Source organism: Leopardus geoffroyi, chromosome A1, assembly GCF_018350155.1.
Source record: "Leopardus geoffroyi isolate Oge1 chromosome A1, O.geoffroyi_Oge1_pat1.0, whole genome shotgun sequence".
Lineage (NCBI taxonomy): Eukaryota > Metazoa > Chordata > Mammalia > Carnivora > Felidae > Leopardus > Leopardus geoffroyi.
This window is the reverse complement of record NC_059326.1, coordinates 4,272,042-4,291,907: the sequence shown is the minus strand read 5'-3', so window position 1 is coordinate 4,291,907 and position 19,866 is coordinate 4,272,042. Positions and strand designations below refer to the sequence as shown.

Here is a 19,866-nt window from a genome sequence, read left to right as displayed (position 1 = left end):
CCGGTCAGCAGCCCCGTAGACAGAACCCCCCGTTTGACCAGAGACAGATATTAACCGAGCTGGGGGTGGGGGTGGGGGGGCATCGGGTTTTCTCAGTTCAAAGGAAGAAAGGAATTTCACTTTCTGGCTGATGTTCTGATTTTCCCAGGAACTGATCGGAGATAGTGGGAATCCACCTTTAGAGAAAGGTGTGGGTAACCACAGCCTTGTAGCAGAGAAAAACTTCAAAGTGCACAAGGTGAGCAGTGCGGTTGCCCTAGGCTTGGGAGAGCCAGATCTGGAATTAGAGTTCTGATCTCATAAAATTCACTTCAGGCTTTTCAAACTGCCAGGCCAGCCTTTGTACTGTAATTCTTCCTCAGACAGAGCTGCGTTTGGCACATGTGATGATTTCACGAAAGACAGCCATTTACTGTTATGATGGGTTTTTTAGAACGGACAGTGGTGTTGGGAATACACAGACCGGCCTTTTCCCTCGTTCTCAGATCTGGAGGGCTCAGCTGCCTGTCGGCACGTCCTGGTCATTGTTGTGTTTGCCAACAGAGCCCCGAGGTGGCAGGGCCACCTGACCATCTGGGGGAATCAGAGGCTCTATCTTGGTACGTTGGGCCCTCTTCCTCACTGTTTTTTAAATTAGGGTAAAGTATATACAATATAAAATTTACCATTTTAGCCATTTTTAAATATGCATTTCAGTGGGCATTCACAATGTCCTATATTCCCGATCCTGTAACCATCACCCCTGTCCATTTCCAGAACTTTCCCATCATCCGGTGATCTCTTCTTAACCAACTGAACCACCCAGGCACCCCTACCGGTGATCTCTTCTTGACAAACCTTTTCTCACAGCTCCTAATAAGGGTTTTCGTTGCATCTTTTGTTTCCCTCTTTTTAGTTTTCTTCATTTAGCCGAGAAACAGTTATCTCCTAAAAAGCAGATATGGCAAAAAGTAGAAAAAAGTAGACCAAGTTGGGTAACTCGCTTGGGACTGTGAGTTTGATGAGCTTATCCTAAATTCTTAATCACAGACCAATGTTTTGGAATTCACCTTGTGCAAATAAATAAGTAAGCAACCTACCTCATTCTTCAATTCACTGAACTGGGAAGTAGGTCTTTATAAACCTTTGGATCTGGTTGTTATTGTTACCAATTACGGAGCATTTTCTGTCGGAAACGCACTATCTTATTTAATTCTTGCAACAGTCTAGCAAAGAAGGTGACATTCTGTCAGGTTTATGATTTTCAAACATTATATTCCACTCTAACATTTTACCTTTACTTCCGATTGCTCTGAGCAGAAACGAGGTATGGAAAGTTAAGGGACTGGTCTAAGGTCCCTTACCCAGTTGGTTAATTCATGTGGTCGCTCACCAAACCCTCGCTTTAACCATCAGGATATAGTACCTTGTTTAGAGGCTTCTGAAGTTTTGTTTACAAAAGGAAGAATTTATCTTTCGTCTCTATCTCCCCTGGGCATCCCTGCAAAGGAGAACCTTGGTATAGTCAGAAGAGGAGAATTACACTGAAATGTTAAGTTATGGAACGCTATGCCAAGCCAGATAATGGTCCATTCAGCCTAAAATCCTCACCTGCACCTGCACATTGCCCGAGAGGTTATCAGACCACATGGTAGTTACCTGGCTGGTTTTTACAGAGTGGGCTGTGTTCCCAGGAGGGGTTCCCCAGCACATTCCCTTTTGGGGGCCTACGGCTTGTCTTGGTCCACCAGCCTGACCCCTAAATAAATGGTACCTGTAGGCCCTAACTGTAAACTTGACTGATACAATTTAAGCCAACTACCAGTGTCTGAAAGGTCAGAATATGATTGCCTTTTAGCTTTGATTTTCAAAGAACTGAGGAGTTCTTTTTCCCTGGCTATCTTGGGCTCTGAACACGTGGCCAGTCCGATAGGTGTCGGGCTTACCTCCACCTGGCCCCCAAATATGGACCACACCCAGGCCTCATCTCTCCTGGCCAGCCTCGGACAACAGCCAATCCTCGAACTTTCGTTGCACCTTTGAAACCCACAGACGTAAAGGCGATTTTTTCCCTTGATTGTACAGGGAGAGAACCCGCTTCAGGAGGACCCAGACACTCCTGAGACAATCCTACCTGCTTCTTAGACCCCCTTTACGCCTCCCAGCACACCTGGCCAGGACTGTGAGACAGTGGGACGCTTGTCCCTCCTCTTTGGCCAGGAAGACTCTCCTTTCCTCCCCAGTGAACTTGGAGAGAGGAAATCCGACATAAAGCTTGCTGTGTATCCCTCAGACTTTCTGAATCTGAGGAAAGACAGACTTATTTAAATGTGCAAAAAAAAACAAACAAAAAAAACAAACAAAAAACCCTGCCTCTAGTCCAAGCCCTGGGTCTGGAAAGTTGGTCCTTAATCAAACAAAAATATCAGTGTCCCCCAGGTGTCCCTAAATTCCTTTTAATAACTTGTGAACTGATCTTCTTATCAAGTAGGAATCTTCTTGAAAAAATAGAACCCACTCTGGCTTACCAAAGCAGAATTTTTTTGGAATACCGTGCAGGTGGCCACAGAATCAAAGGGGGAAGTCACAGCAGAGCTCAGAAGGTGCAGTTTCCGGGGTCTCGGGAGAAGGAACGACATGGTCCCAGGGGGCTTTCGCCACGACGAGCTCGTGACTCAGTCACTCCCGCCTTTGCGCCGACTCTGTCTGTACCTTATGTACACGTTTGTTCTACGTTAACTAGTACGTGTCTCCGTGGTTCCTTCTCCCCAGATAATGAACTTGTCAAGAGCAGAAATCGTGTCCCACTCCTATCTGTGTGCCTAGTGTCTCTAGCACGCAGGTACTCGGAGCATTTAATTTTTTGTAAATGTTTGCACAGACTTTCCGTCTTGAGTAGGACGCCTGCTCCCTGCCGTGGGGCGTGGAACATCCAGGCCGGGGTGTCCTTTCTGAACTCCTTCAAGGAGGGAGCTTGTCAAGTCTATGGGGAGTCGACCTCACCAGCATCCAGCTCCCCCCGCTTCCCCCCTCCTCTGAGTCACCCTAGGAGGACCCCGTTTTCACAGAATTCGCGACATCCCTGCCAACCACGGGCTCCTGTATGGACCTCCCTGTCTTTTCCCTGGAGAGGGCACCCCTGCCGGGCCCTCTGGGCTCCTGTCCACGGAGGACAGTTCTCAAGGACAGAACTGATTGCAGTTCTCAAGCCCCGAACGGTCAGAATCGCTACGTGACGGAAGCCTCTGAGATGCGTTCTGAGCCGTCCTCGCCAGAGAGTCAGTCATCGAGAGACACCAAGCGCTGTCTCCCAGGGAGTTGCTAGGGATCAAAGTACACTCTGCTTCCTTTCCTAAAACAAAAACCCTGCCTCCCGCCTCCGAAGCTCGCCTCCCGTCTGGGACCCCTCTCAGCCAGGCCGGTCCGGTGCACCCCCTCCCACTGCGCCACGGCTCCCCTCGGCTTCCTTCCCGCCTCGTCCACCCCCAGATTTCCAGACTGTTTTCATGCCAAGTCCCCTGGATCCTTTCAGGGGCCTGTCCAGCCAGCTGTGTCCTCTCTCTTGAGGCCTGGCAGTCATAACTTTGAACGGTGTCCCAAGCCAATCCTGCTTTTGTTTCCTATTTCACTTGAGAAACAAATATTTTTTTCTAGGTTAGCTGAATAGAATAGGAATACATCTCCCTTGCCCCGTACTGTGCGAGTTAGAGTTGCCAACGGAGAGAAACCCGATCGCATTTTCCACTTTCCTCAGCTTCCACGTGTCCCTCTGGGCTGTGGCACTCACACGTCTTCAGAATCACTGCCTGCCAAGCTCCCTCCCGGTTCCCGATCCAGTAGGTCTGGGGTTGAGACCAAACATTTGTATTTCTAGCAGCTTCCCAGGTAATACCCATGAGGTTTGTCTGAGAACTACGCCATTTTATATTCCTATAAAACAGATTCTTAGTCACTTTTATACATAGTGTATATGCTATACCTTCTAATAAGTAACTGTGTGATATTTTTGCCTGCCTTCAGTCGACTTTAGGCACTGAAATACACAGTGAGTGAATAAGTGAATGACTGAAAGAAAAAAACTTCACAAACATTTTTTTTTTTTTAGTGTTTATTTCTGAGAGAGACAGAGAACGAGTGGGGAAGAGGCAGAGAGAGGGGGAGACACAGAATCGGAAACAGGCTCCAGGCTCTGAGCCGTCAGCACAGAGCCCGACGCGGGGCTCGAACTCACGGACCGCGAGATCGTGACCTGAGCTGAAGTCGGACGCTTAACCGACTGAGCCACCCAGGCGCCCCTACAAAGATTTTATTTATAGTTACTTCAGTCACCCTGCTTTGCGTTCACTAAACTTTGGTCATACTCAGCCACAGCTTTATTTGGGCACCCTTGGTTGGTGTTAAGCAAGATGTGAAATAGACTCAAAGAGGAGGCGTTAACTCTTCCCTTCCAAGGTTCAGAATAATTCTAGGGGTGCCTGGGTGGCTCAGTCATTTAAGCATCTGGCTCTTTATTTTGCCTCAGGGCATGATCCCAGGGTCATGGGATCGAGCCCCGTGTTGGGAGCTCAATGTATATATACAGTGGTTTCAAGTGCCCCAGTCATTTCCCGTGTTCCCGGGGCGCTTAGTAAAGGGGACCATAACAAGGTTCCCTCTTTGCCAGGTTGTCTTAGAGGCAAAAATCGACATGCCAACCAGTTGCCCTGTCATTTTTTTCAAATAATTGTATTACTTGGACATCCAGATGGGCACTCAAGAGGTTAAAGAGTTCCTGCCAAGAATATGTTGATATTTAAATAATGGCCTGGTTAGATTATGTATTATACATTACAAACTAACAGGGCGTAAACTGGCAGCTTCGTACACGCACTGAACTCATCTTGGAACTGACAGAATTTGTTCTCGGTAAAAGCGTAGAAATATGCAGAGCTGGGAGCCCCTTAAACATGTAAGGGCTTCTGTTTGCAAGGAGTTACCACAGATACTTGGAGGCCACCCAGAAGACGTCCTTAAGCGCAGAGCTCCTAGGCACTTCCTTCTGCCAGTGTCATGCCTCGAACTGCAGCAGCAGCGGCCAAGCACGGCCGAGCTTCGGGTCCCCGTCACGGCCGGGCAAAGCCACGTTCCCCGTACGGCCTTTTCAGTAGAGTCTGCTCCCAGGGTCCTCTGCACTCCACCGCCACAGATAGTTAAGTAGCCGTGACCATTTGCAAAGGGTAAACTGTGGCGCCAAAACCGAGTTGCCCAAAAGACAATGGACATTTTGGCTCCGTCTTCAAGGCAGCGAGGGGACAATTAATAGGTTGGGTCCGTATAGCCGTGGTGGCATCAGGCAGCTATCAGACTCCCCCCACCCGTCCAGAATGTCCCCACACAGACGGGTTTTGTCGTATCCGGGATGCTGATATTTAAATGTGGACCTTTTGAGAATGTGTTGTTTTACAAAACTCCAGGGCACGAGACAGTATATCCCCGCGCTCCGAGAGCATGGGCTCTGGCACCAGGCTTCCAGGGTTCAACAACAACAAAAAAGTAAGAATCGTGTGATCTCTCTTTGCTCTGCTTTATTAGCAAGGTAGGTTCCTCACAGATGTGCTTTAAGGTCCAGATGAGTTGATACTCTTAGCGAGGTGCCTGGCTCATAGTAAATGATCGGCAGATACCTGCTATTAGCACTGTTTTCTGATGAACCCCTTCTCGACCAGCCGTGTGTGGGGTCAGGTCCTCATGCCTGCTGTCCTCACCCTCACTTATTTCCAGCTCTATGCCAACAGGCGCTGGAAAGAATAGCACAGAGTACAATTTGGAAACCCCCACTGCCTCAAGAGTCAGTCTTGGAATCCTTTTGATATCATAATTTATTTTAGTCGGGCCCAGAATAATTGCAAGGTTATGAAACATGCTAGTTGGAGCGGAGCGGTCGAGACGAAAATGTCCTGGCTTGCACCGACTTTTATTAGCCCATTTGCCCCTCAGGTAAAATGAGGAGAAAAATAAATTAAATCATCATTCTTCAACTACTCATTATGTATTGTCTCTTCCTCTAGGACAGATGAAAGTCAACTCCCTCTTTTCCTTTTTATGAACTGATATGTGCGGAGTCTGTCCTAATGCAACTTTGTCTTTCTCACATGGCTGTCAACACTTCCCTCTTTTTAGTTGTGAGGTTTCAGTCTTCTTTTGGCAAAATCCATCTGTCCCCCCCCCCCCCCCCCCCCAGTTTAGGTAACTTCCACAGTGAAACACGTTTGGAAATTCCACTCAGGGACTGAACAGCTCCAACCTGGCTCCCAGGGGCTCCCAAGAGACCGAGGGTCTAATCATCACCCTTTAAGATTACGACTTGAAGACAAGGGGGACGTCTTTGTCAGCTTTTTAAAAAATCAAAGAGTTCCTGGAACTTTTTGGACCATACACACATATAAAAGCTAATTTCAATTTTTCTTATTTAAGGAACTGCCTGCAAACGTCGCATTTTTCTTTAAATTCTCTGGGTAGAAGCTAGTTCATGTCGACACTTGCCAAACTTTTAAATCTAATTAAAGCAAGGATACCATCACGATATGCCAAGAGAATTCTTGCCTCAGGACTATTCTTTATCCCAGTGAGTCCTGATTTCCTCTTCTGGGGACCTTCGTCTCTAGCGGTCACATGACATACAAAAATGACCAAACCACTTCTGACCAGATTTTACTTAAAAATGCCATGAGCGTGTATGTTTTTGTTTTGCTGTTGCTAGAATTGCCATTCCCTGAGACGCAGGCATGGTGGAGGATGGGAGACTGGAGAAGGACATGTGCTAGCTAGGTCCATGTCCCGCGAAGGACAGAGCAAGGTCATATTTATATTGGCAGTTTGTCGAGTTAAAGTGAACCACTTCAAAGGGACAGGAGGCTATGCTTAACTGAATAGGTTGGCTCTGAATAACTGGGTTTTACCTTCTGACAGGCCCAGGCATTTAATTATAAATGACCAGTCATTTAATTATAGAATGTTTCACATACTAAAGGGAAGAAAAGGGTGTGATAGGTTAACACATTTGATTGAGAGCCACGTTTAGATGTTTTCCCTACAGCTGTTCTCTGCATTAAGAAACTTGGCGCGTAGGAAGTGCCCGAAACCTGATTTATTAATCAGATTGCTTCTACTTAAGCAATAAGCTCCATCTAAAGATCTAATGTGAAATGGGCGACTTTAGCAACCATCAAAGACTCAACCATTTCCATCCTTCGTGACACGGCTGGGTCAGAGGAAAGGCCTTCTTTCACCCGTAGAGATTATTTTACTGGGAAAGGAAAACTATGTTTTGAACTTTAGTTTTGTAAATAAAGACAAAGCAATGAACTTCCCCCCTCAGTAGCTTCTCCTTATTTCTCAGATATTTCCTGGGTGAAGATAGTAGAATTGAACTTGGATGAGGATGAGAATATTTTGATCTGCAGTTGAAAACATTACAACATTCTTATTTTCTTAACTACTGCAGGTCTAGTCCGTGGCTTACGAGTATGTGTTTGGCACGACTGTTTTTATGTCCGCCACGCAAGCCAGTCCTTGGGCAGTTTCCCACGCGGCCGCTCCCCCTGATGGGAATGACCATGGCCATGTGTCCCGTCCTGGACCCACCCCCAAACTCTCTGTTCTCACGGCCGACTGAGGCCTGATAGCTCCCCCGCCCCCCAACCCGGCACCTAAATGTGACAAGCTGTTGGCTTTCCTCTCACACTCTGGCCCAGTTACCTTCTCATCCTGGTCACTGTCGTTCCAAGCCCTAGAGTCTTCATAAAACACGTCTCCCGGAGCCTCCACCCTTCCTCCAAGACCCCAGCAGACCACTTAGTGGTCAGTATACATTCTTTTCCTTTTCCCACCTTCGTGCCTTCCTACATCGTCCTCTCCACCTAGAAGGGCCTAATTTGACCCTGACCCTTCCCTGTCCTTCAAGTTTCCACTCAGATCCCATCCCTCCACAAAGCCATCTGAATCTCTCCATCAGAACTCATCTTCCTCCCTCTCTTCTCCCACCAACTGCACTTTGCATGCTGTAAACACCCACGGTTGACTTTTTCCCAAACGTTTTGTGTTGAAACTTTTCAGACATTCAGAAAAGTTGAATGAAAAGAACAGTAAACCCTCACGCACTTGCCACTTAGATTCTACGATGAACATTTTATTGTCTTTGTCACACATCCAACCATCCATTCCTCTATCCACCCCTCAAGACGTCATGTGTATATAATATATATAATTTTTCAAAGCAAGTGTCAGACAGCAGTACATTTTGCCCTAGACACCATTATATGACTATTTCTCTTTTTTAGGTAATATTTATAGACCGTGAAATGCATACATCTTTAATGTACCGTTTAATGAATTCTGAGGCATGTATACGCTTAATAACGCCGATCACTGCCCATCTATAGAACATGACCATCACACCAGAGAGCTGGCTTGTGTCCCTTCTCAGTCAGTTGTCCTCTCCACGCCCGTAAGCAACAGCTCTTCTGATGTTTTTTCACCAGAGACTCCTTTGGCCCACCTTTGAACTTCCTGTGAATAAAATCCAACAGGATGCACTCCTTCGTGAAAGGCTTTTGACATTCAGCCATGTTGTTGTTTCACTCATCAGTGGGTTGTTGTTCTTGTTGCTGAGTGGTATTCCACTTTCCAAATATACCGTGTTTGTTTATCCATGTCCTATCGATGGAAACTTGTGTCGTTTCCAGTTGGGGGTTGTAAAATCCTTTTTTGTTGACATGCCTTCATTTCCCTCGGGTAAATACCTGGGAGGAAATGGCTGGGTCGTGGGGTACGTGTATGCGAATCTTAGAAGAAACTTCCAGATCTTTTTCTAAAGTGGTTGTACCACTTCACCCCTCCATCACTGATATGTGACAATGCAGGCTGGCCCACAGCCTTGCCTACGTTTGGTCTTTGGAATTTTAGCCATTCTGGTGGTTGTGTTCTTTAGTTTTCTTCCCCCAGATGACAATGATGACGTGTCTTCTCAGTGCCTGTTGTGTTTATTTGCTTGTCTTCTTTTGTGAAAGGTCTACTCAAACCTGTTGTCCCTTTTAAAATTTTTTAAATGCGTTTTTTTTAAGAATGTTTATTTAATGTTTATTTTTTATTTGTGAGAGAGCGCATGTGCGCATGGGAGGGGAGGGACAAAGAAAGGGGGAGACAGAGGATTCGAAGTGGGCTTTGCACTGACAGCAGAGAGTCTGATGTGGGGCTCAAACCCATGAATTGCAAGATCATGACCTGAGGCAAAGCTCTATTTAGGAGTTCTCCAAAATAGGAGAATCTGGAGGAATTTTAACCGACGGAGCCACCCAGCCGCCCCTAAATGTTTATTTCTTTGAGAGAGAGAGAGTGCCCACGAGTCAGGGGAGAGGTAGAGAGAGTGGAGAGAGAGAGTCCTAAGCAGGCTCCCTGCTGTCACCATGAGTCTGACATGGGGCCCCATATCATGAACCAGGAGATCATGACCTAAGCTGAAATCAATAGACACCCAACTGACTGAGCCACCCAGGTACCTTTTAAAAATACTTTCTATAAGTTGAAGGAGTCCTTTATATATTCTGGATACCAATCCATTATGAGATATATATTATGTTGAGTGTTTTCCCCTATTCTGTCATTTACCTATTCATTTCCTTAATGGTTTCTTTTAAAAAACAGAAGTTTGTTGTTGTTGTTGTTGTTGTTGTTGTTGTTGTTTTTGATGAGATCTAGCATATCATTTTTTTTCTTCTATGGTTATTGTTACTTTCTTGTCTAAGAAACCTTTGCCTACCTCAAAGTCACAAAGGTATTTTCTTCTACACCCTTCATAATTTTAGCTTTCACAGTTAGTCATATTGTGACTTAGCCTGCTTGTCTTTGAATGCTCGTGACCTGGCCTCCTCCTTTACACACAGTAAATACTCAAGACATCTTAATTGAATTGCATTAAAGACTGAGATGATAATAGAGGACTCTGTCAATCTTTTAACGTCTCTGTGTTGGAATGAGTTTTATGGGATCCACCCCCAAATTAAAGGCCAGTGTATAGAGCCCTGCTCAACCCTTGAGTTAGCCAAGAATTATCTGCCAAGAATAATGGTCAAAACAACAATGTTGATTGCTTGAATCTTGGCTTCTTTGAGAGTGAAGAGTGGTGATAAATTTAGCTTCTTACCGAATTGTTAAGACATGCTAGACACGATGCCTCCTTGTTTTCTATTACATCTTCTTGTTTTATATTTATAGCCACCTCAAATGTTAAATGAGGAAATCTGAGTACCAGATATTTTAAGTGACTCCTCATTATACAATTAGAAAGTTGCAAATCTAGGAGTTCTCCAAAATAGGAAAATCTGGAGGGAAGCCAATAACTTGACTCTGATATGAGATTTCTACAAAAGAGTTACACTTGATTGATTTTAAAGTGTATAGAACCTGACAGTACAACTTGATAAGCAAATAAACGTATTAAGTTCTGAACCAATGCACTCAAAGATAACTAACAATTCAGTCTTCTAACATCACTCTAAGTATATAGTAATATCTGCAATATGAAAACTCTTGGGAGGGGCGCCTGGGTGGCTCAGTCGGTTGAGTGTCCGACTTCGGCTCAGATCCTGGTCTCGCGGTTCGTGAGTTTGGGCCCTGCATCGGGCTCTGTGCTAACAAAAAGCTCAGAGCCTGGAGCCTCCTTCGGATTCTGTGTGTGTGTGTCTCTCTCTCTCTCTCCCCCTCCCCTGCTCATGCTCTGCCACTCTCTGTCTCTCAAAAATAAATAATGTTAAAAAAAATGTTTTTTAAACTCTGGGGAAACCTATTTGGTCCTAAATCTCTATTCTAACTGCTGATTAGATAGTAAAAATATATTAAAATCATAAATAGCTTCAGGACCCACATACTGACCATGAATTTTTTTTTACTTATGACTTTTTGTAATGTTCACATAGGTCATAGAGCCAAGCTCTTATTTCAAAAAGCCAGAATGTTCCCCTAGTGTAGAGTGTCTTTGTTCCTCTTTACTGTCTGCAGGTGGGTGTGCTGGCTGATCTTTTCTTTGTTTGCAGGTATGCTTCAGAAATGTCCTTCTATTGATGACTTTGTAAGTGCCCTTGTTTCTGACTTGGATCCGGACTTCGAAACTTTCCTCATGGATTCTGAGTGATGGAAGCACCTTGGATCTTTTAAATCAAGGCCATTGTAGAGATGAACTTTGCTGTGAATGTTACAGCTGTGAACTCTCGTTTCTGATTTCAGTATTCACTTCTGTAATAACTTCTGCAAAAGCTTAAATGGATGGAACTGGGAATAAATAATTTGTTTTAATTATTCTGGCTTTTAGCCTGTTTGGCAGATTTTTGAACATATGGAAATCCACTCAATGAGCTAATAAAAACTAGAGCCTAGCGTTGTTAAATGCAAAGTATGGGCATTTCCTTAATCCAACCAGTCTCCTGTTGAACTTTTCCCCTTGCATTGATCTCTAATTGGTTCAATTAGAGACTTAATTAAAAGCAAACTTATTTTAGTTTGAAACAGTCTTTAGAAGAGTTATACATGTAGTTTTTTGAATGATTGCCACTTGAAAATGCACGTGGAGTAATTATGGTTTCCAAAGTACTTGTAGTTGACTGCACTGGGTTCGTCTGAGTGCTTGGGCACTGCACAGGGGGACTCAGGACAGAGAGGACTTGAACTCATGCTTTTCTGGCTTGATTATGAAGGTACAAAGGGAAGTGCAATCAACCAGCAATGTGCCAAGATCCAGCAACTGGTAAACAAGGAAAGTGGGATTCAGGCCACGTCTGCCTTCATCCTGAACCCATCTGCTTTGCATCCTTGCATATTGTATCACTGCCTGTTAGTAATAGGAGAGAAATTCTTCAGTGGGTTTTTCCTACCATCAAAGTCAAGAATTTAATTATAGACTTGAGCTTAAAATGGCTTCCGCTAACACCCTCTTCTGCTTCTCACTAAATGACCAAAGATGATGCAAACGGCAAGATTTAAAATTCCCACAGCTAGAACACATGTCCAGCCTATTCGTAGGATCTGGAGGAATTTCTACAAGCTCGGAAACAGATGAGACCGGATGAAGAAATGTCAGTGGCCCACGCGTCCCGGATCCCCCTGGCCGCGAGGCTGACAGACCTTCCCTTCTGCCCCCACCTCCTGCTCGCGCTGAGAAACCCGAAGTGTGCACCTGCCAGAAGGCAGAGCCGCTGGCCTACCACCAGGGCGGGACGCTTACATTGGCCAGGGTGCTGCCATTTATCGCGTTTCCACCTCCTCCCCATTTGAATCTCTCCGTCTGCGAACACTTGGAAACTGCATCTCACAGCGAATACTTGGGCAGGAAGCAGGGAATAGGGCAAGCCTGCCAGGGGAGCCGTCTCTATACCCAGAACAACACTGGGGAAGGGCGGGCTAGGCTTGGCGGAGTGATGGCCACAGGAAGAGCCCCGATCCTGGTGCCCAGGGAGGAATGCAACTGTGTCCAAGCTCCACCCCGTTTATTCAGTCTCTGAGCCAAGGAAAGGAAAGATCTTACCGGACAAACTCGCAGTACACAAACGCTAACTCCGTTCTGGGAATGGACTTGAAGACACTGACATCAACCTGCCAGTCAGAAACGGTGCCCCTGGGAAACCCAGAGAGAAGCCTCTGGGTCTTTTCCTCGCCGAAGGCGAGGGAGGAGGAGACTCTGTGTGGAGCCTCTGTACAAACAGAAGAAAAAGGAAAGGGAAAGACACTTGGAAGGTAATAACTTGGAAAATTATTTTTTAAACTTTTTTTAATGTTTATATATTTTTGAGAGAGAGAGAGAGAGAGAGAGCAAGCAGGGGAGGAGCAGAGAGAGAGGGAGACACAGAATCTGAAGCAGGCTCCAGGCTCTGAGCTGTTGGCCCAGAGCCCGATGCGAGGCTCGAACCCATGAGCTGTGAGATCATGACCTGAGCCAAAGTCGGACGCCCAACCGACTGAGCCACCCAGGCGCCCCTGAAAATTGTTTTTTAAAGGAAGTAAATAAAGCACATTATAGGAAACCTCTCTGGTATTCTTAATGAGATTTGAGAAAACACACTATTAAATGAAGCCATAAAAGAAAAGCTGAGCAAAAATAAGGTAATAGGATAAGCTAAAAAAAAAAAAAAAAAAAAAAAAAGCAGAGAAACTGAGACATGAGTACAGTGATTTAAAACGTGATCCAAGGGCGCCTGGGTGGCTCAGTCGGTTGAGTGTCCGACTTCAGCTCAGGTCACAATCTCGCGATCTCGCGGTCCGTGAGTTCGAGCCCCGCGTCGGGCTCTGGGCTGACGGCTCAGAGCCCGGAGCCCGCTTCGGATTCTGTGTCTCCCTCTCTCTCTGCTCCTGCCCCGTTCATGCTCTGTCTCTCTGTCTCAAAAATAAATAAATGTTGAAAAAAAAAAAAGGCAGAGAAACTGAGACGTGAGTACAGTGATTTAAAACGTGATCCAAGGGGTGCCTGGGTGGCTCAGTCGGTTGAGTGTCCGACTTCAGCCAGGTCACGATCTCACCGACCGTGAGTTCGAGCCCCGTGTCGGGCTCTGGGCTGATGGCTCAGAGCCTGGAGCCTGCTTCCGATTCTGTGTCTCCCTCTCTCTCTGCTCCTGCCCCGTTCATGCTCTGTCTCTCTCTGTCTCAAAAATAAATAAACGTTAAAAAAAAAAAAAAAAAAAAAGGCAGAGAAACTGAGACGTGAGTACAGTGATTTAAAACGTGATCCAAGCAGAAAAGAGCAAGACTGTCGAGGTCAACCTTGAGAAGCATCTCCGGATGCAGCTCAAAGAGATGTGGTGAGACCGACGGCCAGGTGGCCGAGAGGGGCGCCACCTCCTCTGGGTGACAGAATTCTGAGGAACAAAGGCAAGAGCAAAAGGTCAATTCTTCTGCATTCCCACGGCTCAAAACAGCCTCCAGCACGTTGGAGTCGCTCTGGTGGATACATGCCATTCAGGGGATTTAAGGAAGATTTTTTGAGATGGGAAGAAAAAATAAGTGTGCAGTTTAACAAGGGGATTTTGATGGTTTGCCCAGTAAATGTGAATGTACTTAATGCCACTGAACTGTACACTTAGAAGTGGTTAAAACAGTAAATTATACCTTAGTGCATTTTAGTTTTTTTTAATTAAAAAAAAAAAAAAAAGAAAAGAATCCTGCATTCCAGACCAAAACAAATAAAACAGTGAAAAGAGACCCTTGCGTAGACGCAATCTGCCTGTCCTTTGAGAGGTTAATTACGAATATAATTAAAATTCTAAGCCAGGGTATCCCAAATTGGGCTTTGCAGAACACTTCCCAGTAGCTGTTATTTGTGAACTCAGAAGGGTCCTGTTGTGAAATACATTTGGGAAATGCTAACTAAGTGTGGAAAGTTAGCAATCCTGCAATTACAGAACATCTCTAGCATTGCATATAGGAACCAGTATTTCCCAAACACATTTGATCATAGGACCCTCACCCCCTTTTTTGGAGTACCTATGGATGACATTTTGCACAAAGCTGGGAAGTAACTACTAAAAACATTCAGCTGGAAATAACAGGCTTACGCATAAAGGAACAAAAAATTACGGCGATCCCAGAATGCAGTTGTTCATCTTCATTAAATGCCAAAGGACAATGAAGAAAAGTTTTTGAGAGGTAAAGTCTGAGATGCAAAATAGCATTCTCAGATATATAAGGGCTCAGGAAACATCTAAGCTTTGTACCTTTCTTTAAAAATTGCTGAAAGAAAAAGTACTTTAGGCCAAGCATCAAAGGAAAGGAAATCCCTATGGAGCTTCTAAGAATGCAGAGGGGTCACTGCCTCTTTCAAAATAACAGCTGGATAAATCATAGAAGCAAATTATTTTATTATGAATGCTTTTCCTTATGATGGGAATAAACCCATAAGCGCACAGCAATTCCTCGGGGGAAGAATTCTCTCCTGTAATCATGATATACCACCAGCTTCCAAAAATCCAATTTGAAGTACTTATGAATATGTAAGCACGAAAAAAATCACGTAGAAAAAGAACTGTAGGAAAATGAATAAAATGTTAATGTGGTTATCTTTAGTGTTTGGACATTGGCCTTTTATTTTTCTCCATTCTTCTTCTTCTGTTCCCAAACTTTAAAAAAAGTAGGCGATATGTTAATTTTAATCATTGAACATTTACAGAAAGTTTAATCATCATGAGAGAGCCAAATTTAAAGAATTTTTCCAATTCTGAAGAAATGCTTGGCTGCTGGAAGCAAATTCAGAAAACGTCTCTGGGACGTTCGCGGAACAATTTGTGCAGACAGACGTTGTATTCACCCCCAAGGTCTAGTCTGGTTGGTAAAAGTGATTGAGATAAAACACTAAACAACGACAGTGCTCGACATTCGTGTGCCCTTTTTCAGTTTACGGAAAACTTTGTCGTGTAGTTATCTCATGGGATGCTCCTCACCTTTGAGGCAGGCAGGCTTGGTGACCTGTCTGGTGGCACAGCGCCGGTCACTGGCAGACGCAGGACCAGAGCCAGCTTCTTGGGTTCCTTGCCAACTTCACTACCCTTCCCACTTGATACACATCTTCAGGGGAACATGCGTGTTTTCTGCAGGCTCTCAAGTGTACACGTAGACACGGATGCAGTGTCGTATGGTCACATGACCCATTGAGGAGGCCAAGGGGCCCGTGGGCAGATAGAAGACACAGCAGAATATGATATAATGTTACAACATCAGACCGGGAAAGCCAAGGACTTGCCTTAGGGAAGATTGGGATACATCACGGTTAGAACACTTAGCAAGTCCTAGAGCTCCTGAGAGGTCAAAGGCCAGGGGAATTTAATCATGACAACATGAGTTGGTCTCCTTACGTAAGAGCAACATCAGCACCCTGTTGGGGGTGAGGGACACAACTCTGCAGTCACTCGGGTACATACAGTAGCCGAGGTCCTGAGAACCACTTGGAACACACACAAACACGCACGATAGGAAGTGTGACGTGTAGTATGTTTGTCTCTCTCACGCCTATCCGTGTGGGAATTCTCAGCACGGTTGGTATTTGTTCAGACTGAATCACTTACAGCTTTCTAAGCCCTGTGATGGGTGCTCTAAATAACAAGGATGATTAAAATCTGAATTCTGCCCTCACGCTGCTAACTGTGCCTTGGGCTAAGTACTGGGTTCCTAGATGGGACACCAAAAGTACCAGAGACAAAAGAAAAAACAGATAAATAGGACTGCGTCAAAATGTAAAACTTTTCCATTTTGCTGCAAATTACACTAACAAGAAAGCAAAAAGACAACCCACAGAATGGGAGGAAATACTTGCAAATCCTATCTTTGATAGGGGACTTGAATATAGGGAACTTTTATGACTCAACAATAAAAGGGCAACATAACCCAATTAAAAAATGGGCAAAGGAGCTGAACAGATATTTCTCCAAAGAAGATACACATACAGCCAGGAAGCACATGAAAAGATGCTTCCCGTCATTAACCACTGGGGAAATGCAAATCAAGAAGACAGTAACAAGCCCTGTGGGGATGTGGAGACACTGGAACTCTCCCATTGCTGATGGGAATATAAAATGGTGCAGCTTCTTTGGAAAACAGTTTGGTAATGACTCAAAAAGTTAAGCATACAGTTGTCATATGACTCAGAAATTCTACCCCCGGGTATATACCCGTGAAATGAAATAGGAATATATTAAATATATTAGATCTATTGGATATTTATCTGAATATATATTCGTATAACACATTCATATGTAAATGTAAAATCTTCATAAATCCCAAATTTCATACATGAATGTTCATAGAAACTTTATTCATAATACGCAAAAAGTAGAAACTACCCACAGTTCATCAAGTGATACGCAGAGAAACAAAAGTGGTATAGCCACAGAGTGGAATGTTACTCAGCAGTAAAAAGAAACAAAGCATTGTTCCGTACTACACCATGGAGGAACCCTGAAAACATGATGCTAAGCGAAAGACCAAGAATTGTATGATCCTAATTATATAAAATCTCCAGAGTAGACAAATACAGAGAGGCAGAAAGTAGATTAGTGATTGCCTCGGAAATGGGAGCTGGAGGAAATGGGGAGTGAGTGATCACGGATGTGGGGTTTCACTTGGGGATGATGGAAATGATCTAGAGTTAGTGGTGATGGTCGCACCACTCTGTGACTATACTGAAAACCATTGAAGTATATGCTTTAAATAAGTGAATTTTGTGGCATATGAATTACGCTTCAGTTAGGCTGTTAAAAATAGCGCCAGAAACGGTCCAGCACCAGTACCCTCGCCATGGTCCGTCACTGAGTGGAGTCCCCTGCCCAGGGGAAGCCCAGCCCACCAACCCTGCTGTGCTGGACCCCAAGGCTTAGCCACTGGTGCTGTCAGTCAACTGTAATCCCCAGCGCAGGCTCTCTTGAGGAAGATCTAAACAGTACATTTCCACAGCGCCCACAGAAACCGTGGACAGTCCTATCAAATTTGCATGAAATTATTTTCAGAGAAAGCATCGTGCTATTGCAAGGAGTCCTTCTGCCTGGCACCTCATTCATGTAACAGACATCAATTCTCTGTGTCCCGCTGTGAATCAGATGCCGTGCTGGGGACTGGGGAAAATCTGCTCACAACGGGGCTCGGACTCACAGATCGCGAGATCATGACCTGAGCCGAAGTGGACGCTTAACCGACTGAGCCACCCAGATGCCCCATCATAATTATTATTAACCAAGGATACGCTTACAGAATTTAGATTTGTCCAAGACCAAAACGCCAGTAAAAAGAAGTTACCAACGTCCAAATTCTATTCTTTCCCAAAGAGCTGTCTATGTTCTGTGGTTTTCACTCCCTGGCGGTCACCCCCGTCCCACACGGCAGCAGCGAGAATCAGCTACAGCTTAGTAACCCCAATGGGGAAAGGACACCTGTTTCACGATGGCCCTAGCACGTCCCTGGGTTGATTCTGATTGGACCCATCTTGGTCACATGCTCAGCCCTGAGCTAGGCACTGTAGCTACAGGGGAGCTCTGATGCATGGGTCATGTGAGGATCACATGAAGTCTGGGTCATTAGTCAACCCGGGATGTGGAAGAGGGCCACTCAATTGGAAGCATGGCTTGAGCAAGAAGGAGGGCAGCTACACAGAGGGAAATGGTCACGGGAGGCCGACTGTCAGCAGAAGAGGATCCTGGACAGATGAAAACAGTAGAAGAACCACCAGCGAGGAGGGATTATGGTGCTTTGTGGGGCAGAGTGAGGTGCTAAGAGCTATGGCCGGAAGCCAGAGTCCACCAGAATGGACAGCTGTCCAACTGTAGCTGCTCTTCGTACCCTTGAGACAAAGGTGGTGAGCCCCCCTAGAGCCTGGCAGAGGAAGAGAGTGGAGGTGCAGGACTCCGCACACATCTGTCCAATTTACCTGCAAGATCGCTAATTCCCCAGGCGCAGGTGCCCCCCATCGTGTGAGAGGTGGTGCAGGCTGAAGGCAGGGGCTGCTCCACGATAGAGCAGTGAGGTCTCACTTGCCTAACCTTGGCATCCTAGGATAGAGAGGGCCTTCCCGAGTTCATCCAACCCACCTCCGTTTCTTCAGTCTTGAAAGAACACCTAGCTGCTCACTGTTTCCCCCGTCACTGCCCTTGAGGTACCGGGAACCTTATTAAAATGTCACTTATCCTTCCGTTCAGGAATACGTTGGTCAAACATCTGTTGGGCGTCCATTATGAGCCGAGTGCCCTGCTGGTTGCTGTGGCCACAGAGATGGAGAAGACGTGCTCCCTGGCCGAAGGAGCTCGAAATCGAGTGGAAAAGAGATCCGTAAACAAGTGATTATCATACACAGTGAGGTACCAGAACTGCCCTGGTACAGGATGTATGAGGGCTGGGAGGACGGTGAGGGGCACAGTGATGCCAGGGAGCCTGGAGGGGCATGAGGAGGGCTTCAGAGATCATGCTTCGCAGAGTAAATTGTTACATATAGATGTTATTCTCATTTTTAGTTTTAAATTTTTTTAATTGATTTACTTTGAGAGAAAGAGTGTGGGTGGACACGCGAGTGGGGGAGGGGCAGAGAGAGAGAGAGAGAGAGAGAGAGAGAGAGAGAGAGAATCCCAAGCAGGCTCCAGGTTGTCAGCGCAGAGCCTGATGTGGGGCTTGATCTCACAAATCGTGAGATCACGACCTGAGCCAAAATCGAGTCGGACGCTTGACCGACTGAGCCGCTCAGGCGGCCCCAGATTTTATTCTTATTTTTTAAATCGACACCACTTTGTGAAAAAACAAACAAAAACAAAAAAAACTAGAGAACACAGAATAAGAAGAAAATAACCACAGGATGTTGGTGTCCCCTCAGTTTTCTCAGCAACATATTACCTATTGTTTTGTAAGCTGCTTTTTTTGCTTTAAAATCCAACCATTTGAGTCCCTCGTATTTTTCTATACCAGTTTAATGGCTATATAGTTGTAATGAATGTGTTTGAGGCTCTTTGAGAGAAGTCAGTAAGCATCGCCCATCTTTCCCACCCCAATCAAGTGAGATTGGTTCTCCACCTGCTGTGGAGATCTCACCATCCCCTCCCCCATTCCTAATTAAAGCTAAATTGGGAGGCGTAATTCACCATAAGAGACACACTGGGCTGGCCAACTCTATTGCTCTGTTCACACACTGGAAGAACCCACCTCAGGGAGAGTTTAAAGGAGACAACCGGCCAGGTCCCCAGCTCCTGCGTTGGCCTAGGTTGACAGTGAGGAAGAAAGGAAACGATGGCTCCAAGCACGGGGTCTCTGATGCCCCCTGCAACCCCCCAGCGCCTGTAACTCACCAACCAGTAGGACTCTCTGGGAAGCCCACAACTCTAGGGAAAGCAGTGGGTAGGACTG

At 45.5% G+C, this 19,866-nt stretch overlaps 1 protein-coding gene across 5 annotated transcripts in view; it reads left to right on the top strand.

Annotated features, from left to right (window-relative positions):
* LOC123586716 (mitochondrial intermediate peptidase) overlaps positions 1-19,866 on the top strand; it is a 194,979-nt gene that overhangs the window by 145,665 nt on the left and 29,448 nt on the right. For 3 of the 5 annotated variants that reach the window (XM_045456460.1, XM_045456252.1, XM_045456100.1), the window contains one exon: positions 11,049-11,310. The exons of the other annotated variants lie outside the window; for them this stretch is intronic. In XM_045456460.1, the coding sequence (XP_045312416.1) occupies positions 11,049-11,087 (39 nt within the window). In that variant the 3' untranslated portion in view covers positions 11,088-11,310. Of the gene's footprint in view, positions 1-11,048; positions 11,311-19,866 lie in introns of those variants that run through there. 5 annotated transcript variants of the gene reach the window in all.